Genomic DNA, 5,448 nt, shown 5'->3' with positions numbered 1-5,448 from the left:
AAAAAAAAAAAAAAAAAAAAAATTAGAAAAAATTAGAGTAGAGTTTTGAGAGTGGCAATCTCAAGCTAAGTTTAGATAACTGAGAACTTGGGATCTATCCTGAGGACCCAAATGTCCTCTTTTATATCCTATTATAGGCCATGGCGGCTTTGTCAGTGGTCCTTGTTTTCCTGCTGGCCCTGAGCAGAGGTGAGAGTGAGCTGGATGCCAAGATCCCATCTCCAGGAGAGGGTACAGAAAGGGGCGATCCTGATCTGTCCCTTCCAGGGTCCTGCCAGCCAGCCCCTTCCTGCCAGAAGTGCATCCTCTCACACCCCAGCTGTGCATGGTGCAAGCAACTGGTAAAGATGAGCCTGGGGCCTTTGAACCATGTGTATATGTATGTGCAGCACTGATACATGTGTGTGATTGTGTGGACACATGTATGATTTCCTCAGTACACTACAGAGTCCATGTGTGACTAAGTTTGTGTATATGGGACTCCTGTGTGTGATTGTGTGTGTATGTGTTTCACATGTATCCAAGTTTCCTATGCACGTATGATTGTGTCTGTATCTGTTTGTATATATATGGACGGGACTTGTGATCACGAATTTGGGAAGAACTGTGTGCTTGAGGAAATTTATGCTTCTGTATAGATAGATGACAGATAGAAGGAATGATAGATAGAAATTTGAAATGCCATAACAATACCATAGACTAGGGGGCTTAAGCAGCAAGAATTTATTTCTCATAATTCTGGAGGCTGGGAAGTCAAGATCAGAGTTCTGGCTGACTTGGTTCTCTGCTGTGAGGGCTCTCTTCCTGGCTTGCAGATGGGTCACTTTCTTGCTATGTCCTCACATAGTAGTGAAGGAGAGAACAAACTTTCTGCTGTCTCTTCTTGTGTGGGCACTAATTTCATCATGAAGGTTCTGCCCTTATGACCTCATCTTATCCTAATTACCTTCAGCAAAGGTAATTCACCCTTCACCAAATACCACATTGGAGGTTAGGGCTTCAATATAAGATTTTGGTGGTGGTGGATAGGGGACAGAATTCAATCCATGGTAGAAAGTGTGTAATTGGGTTTCTGAGTCTGCGTTTAAAGGTGGAGGACATTATGTTCCTGAGTGTGTAGCAGCCCCTCTGACTGGGGAGTGGGAAGGCTCCCCACTGTTTAACTGGCCAAGATTCTGGAGAACAAGCATCTTCCTGGTTGTTGTTTGTTTATGCTTTAAAGAGACAGGGCTGGCTCTGCGCCTGTGGCTCAAGTGGCTAAGGCGCCAGCCACATACACCTAAGGTGGCAGGTTCGAATCCCCAGCCCGGGCCCGCCAAACAACAATGATGGCTGCAACCAAAAAATGGCCAGGCGTTGTGGTGGGCGCCTGTAGTCCCAGCTACTTGGGATGCTGAGGCAGGAGACTTCGCTTGAGCCCAGGAGTTGGAGGTTGCTGTGAGCTGTGAAGCCACAGCACTCTACCCAGGGGGATAGCTTGAGGCTCCGTCTTAAAATAAATAAATAAATAAAGAGACAGGGCTCAGAGCAAGATAGGTGCCTGAGCAGGAGTGGGGAGTAGGCAGAACTCTCTCTCTCTTTTACAAAAGATGGAGAGTTAGTTAGATCAGCCCAGCCCTTTCCAGATAAAAGCCAAGGGCGAATTCATCATGCAGAGGCAGAGCTGCAGACGCTTAGAGGGCCAGGAGAGCAGCACATGGTGAATCTGGGTGGACAGGAAGGTAGACTCTGAATCTGGGGCAGATGAGAGGCAGAGGTGTAAGTCTGGAGCTGGGGAGCTGGGCCTCATGGGACAGTTGGTTCTGCATCTGCCTCCACCAATACCCAGACCAAGGGCTGGCACCCTGGCCAGCTGAGAAGCCGCTGCAACCACTTCCTTCCCCTGTGGCCATGGGTACCAGACACATTAGGGGTAAGGCGTAAGGTGTTGCCTGCTTTCCTGTTCCTATTCTTCACCTTCCCAGAAACTGTGGATGTCAGTCAGATCCCCTTCCAATTTGGTCTGACCATGCAGGAGAGGGTAAACTGGGAGGCAAGGCTCCCAGTTATTTTGGTAGTGAGGTTCCCGAGACAGGAAATCTGTGGCTTTAGGGGGAGGAGAGGGTGGGTGGCTGGGGAAAAGAGGAGTTGAGGAAAGAGGGTGGCGGGGACTGCTATAAGGGCTCTGGGGCGGCGTCTGTGGCTCAAAGGAGGGTGCTGGCCCCATATGCCGGAGGTGGCGGGTTCAAACCCAGCCCCGGCCAAAAAAAAAAAAAAAAGAAGTGGGCTCAGTCAAGGAAGAAAGGACATGAGTTCAAGGTTCAAGGGTAGTTGGACAGGAGGGGAGGGAATCAGAGCATCACCTGGGATTGACTTGGAGAGGTTAGAGATGGCTGGGTTCGAGGGTGGTGTTCTGGGAGCAGGCTGAGCGGCCGGTGCCCGGGGTCCCGACGCGTCTCCCCCCTTGCAGAACTTCACAGCGTCCGGGGAGGCGGAGGCGCGGCGCTGCGCCCGGCGGGAGGAGCTGCTGGCTCGTGGCTGCCTGCGCGAGGAGGTGGAGGAGCCCCGCGGCCAGCAGGAGGTGCTGCAGGACGCGCCGCTCCGCCAGGGCGCCCGCGGCGAGGGGGCCACCCAGCTGGCTCCGCAGAGGGTCCGGGTCACGCTGCGGCCCGGTGAGTGAGCGGCGGCAGCGGGGCAGAGGTCTAGACTGGGGTTCGAGGGCGCTCGGCTGACCCGCTCCTGCCCTGTCCCAGGGGAGCCTCAGCGGCTCCGAGTTCGCTTTCTCCGTGCCGAGGGATATCCGGTGGACCTGTACTATCTCATGGACCTGAGCTACTCCATGAAGGATGACCTGGAGCGCGTGCGCCAGCTCGGGCACGCTCTGCTGGTCCGGCTGCAGGAGGTGACCCACTCCGTGCGCATTGGTGAGCCGAGTGCTGCCCCCACCCTGCTCATGTCCTCGACTCACAAAGGCCTTGACCTGCTCTCTCCCAGGGGTTAGCAGACCAGGCCAGGCCGCGGGTCCCTGTACCTCTCCCCACAGTCATCCATCTTCCAGGCTAGAGCTGGAGGGGACTGTCCAGTAGGAGCCCCCATTTTACAGGTCTGACTGAGCATCTGGAGCGACTATTCAGACACCTTCCCAGGTTCACAGCTGCCCTGGACCTACTGACCTGCCCTGGACCAACTGACCTGGATGTCCCTAGTTCCACATTCTGTGCCATCTCTCCTGGGTTCAAGAACCTCCTCCTTTGCCTCAGGCTGCTCCCACACCTTACACCCTGGCCTTTCTTAGCCCTCAGGAAACCCCTGCTGTGCTCCCCTGTGCCCTCCTCTGAATGACTTCCAGTCCCTACTTCCCTAAGCCAGTGGCCTCAACCCTGCCTTACGGACACAGCCTCTCCCATCACCTTCTCCATGGCTGTCCATCCTACCCACCCTCCACTTCCATGAAGTTCTCTTCCGACCCCACAGCATCCTGCCGCTGCCCAGTGGCTGTGGCACAGCTTTCATTCCTCCCCTCTTCCAGGTTTTGGTTCTTTCGTGGACAAAACTGTGCTGCCCTTTGTAAGCACAGTGCCCTCCAAGCTGCGCCACCCCTGCCCCACCCGTGTAGAGCGCTGCCAGTCACCGTTCAGCTTTCACCACGTGCTGTCCCTAACAGGGGATGCTCAGGCCTTTGAGCGGGAGGTGGGACGTCAGAGTGTATCTGGCAACCTAGACTCACCTGAAGGTGGCTTCGATGCCATTCTACAGGCTGCACTCTGCCAGGTGAGGAGCTGGGTCTGGGATCTGAGCCTGAAGGACTGACTGGGAACAGGACTGCCCACTGTGGCTGTGTAGTGCACAATTGCTATCATGGTCACAGTAGTTTGCATTTTTTATTTTTCTGAGACAGAGTCTCACTTGTTACTCAGGCTAGAGTGCTGTGTCACTCACAGTAACCTCAAACTCCTGGGCTCAAGTGATCCTCCTGCCTCAGGATCCCAAGTAACTGGGAATACAGGCACCTGCCACAATGCCCTCCTAATTTTTCTATTTTTAGTAGAGATGGGGTGTGTGTGTGTGTGTGTGTGTGCGCGCGCGCGCGCGCGCACGCAGTGGAGGGGTGGTGTCTCTTCTTGCTCAGGCTAGTCTCAAACTCCTGAGCTCAAGTGCTAGGATTATGGGTGTGAGCCACCATGTCTGACCAGTAGTTTGCATATTCATTTTAATAATTACCTGGTGATTGGAGTAAAATACCTTGAGGAAGATGCATGTTTCTTTGATTCATGAGAAGGCTTCCCCCACCTAGCAGCAGCTTTGTTTTGGGGTCTGGGGAGGCCAAGGAGCTGGAGGCAGGAGATGAACAAATGATTCAGAGTGGAGTCGGCCAAATCTTTGGCTCATAGAGTTGGGTGGCTGAAGGGCCATGCCCTGGTATACGTCCTACTGCTCTACTCCTACCCCAGGAGCAGATTGGCTGGAGAAATGTGTCCCGGCTGCTGGTGTTCACTTCAGATGACACATTCCACACAGCTGGTGATGGAAAGCTAGGTGGCATTTTCATGCCTAGTGATGGACACTGCCACTTGGACAGCAATGGCCTCTACAGTCGCAGCCCAGAGTTTGTGCGTCCTCACCCTTACCTTAAATCCCCTCCCCATCTGGGCCATACCTCCTTTCCTTCAGGGACCCACACCCCTCCCTCACCACCACCCTGTAGACAGTTTTCTGTTTTCCCCAGCAGTTCCTCCTCTCCATGTCCTCCTAGCCACTCAGATAGGAAACTTGTGTCACCCCATTCCCCACTTCCTTCTATTCCTCACCAATCCTCCACAGCCCTCCAGCTGGTAGAGCCTGGTTTCTGGATTCCTTGGGCTGAGGGACCTTGCATGTGACCCATGTGCTCACCTTGTTCCTGTCCCTACACCCAGGATTACCCTTCTGTGGGTCAGGTAGCCCAGGCCCTCTCTGCAGCAAACATCCAACCCATCTTTGCTGTCACCAGTGCCACCCTGCCTGTCTACCAGGTGAGAACTAGCTAAATGTCAGACAGCCTAGCCCCACCCCAGCCTTTCTCAATTCTCCCAAAGATCCATTCCCTACCCCCCATATACCTTCCCTTACAGACCCCCAGGAGCCCATTTTCCTAGGGCTATGATACACCATTTTCCTCAACTCCCTATAACTCAGGAGCTGAGTAAGCTGATTCCTAAGTCTGCAGTGGGGGAGCTGAGGGAGGACTCCAGCAATGTGGTACAGCTCATCATGGATGCTTATAATGTAAGGGGCCAGGGTTGGGGGGCAATGGTGAGGGTGGGCACTGGGAAAGGTGCAAAGAGGCCCTCAGATGGGGTGGCAGAGCTAAGAAGGAATTATCACTTTTTGGTCTCATATTCCATAACTCCTACCTATAGTTTGCATGTGGCTGTCATTTTTCTTTTCTTTTCTTTTCTTTTTTTTTTCTTTCTTTTTTTTTTTTTTTTT

The 5,448-nt window shown here is 53.3% G+C and overlaps 1 protein-coding gene across 1 annotated transcript in view; it reads left to right on the top strand.

The window, feature by feature from the left end:
• Positions 1-137: 137 nt before the first annotated feature.
• ITGB7 (integrin subunit beta 7) overlaps positions 138-5,448 on the top strand; it is a 12,708-nt gene continuing 7,397 nt past the window's right edge. Inside the window, exons 1-7 of the mRNA XM_012805642.2 lie at positions 138-341; positions 2,450-2,651; positions 2,733-2,903; positions 3,509-3,750; positions 4,431-4,589; positions 4,896-4,991; positions 5,155-5,244. Of these exons, the coding sequence (XP_012661096.1) occupies positions 141-341; positions 2,450-2,651; positions 2,733-2,903; positions 3,509-3,750; positions 4,431-4,589; positions 4,896-4,991; positions 5,155-5,244 (1,161 nt within the window). The 5' untranslated portion in view covers positions 138-140. The remainder of the gene's footprint in view (positions 342-2,449; positions 2,652-2,732; positions 2,904-3,508; positions 3,751-4,430; positions 4,590-4,895; positions 4,992-5,154; positions 5,245-5,448) is intronic.

Source organism: Otolemur garnettii, unplaced genomic scaffold, assembly GCF_000181295.1.
Source record: "Otolemur garnettii isolate 467f Iridium unplaced genomic scaffold, OtoGar3 scaffold00043, whole genome shotgun sequence".
Taxonomy (NCBI): Eukaryota; Metazoa; Chordata; class Mammalia; order Primates; family Galagidae; genus Otolemur; species Otolemur garnettii.
This window is presented reverse-complemented; position numbering and strand designations above follow the sequence as displayed.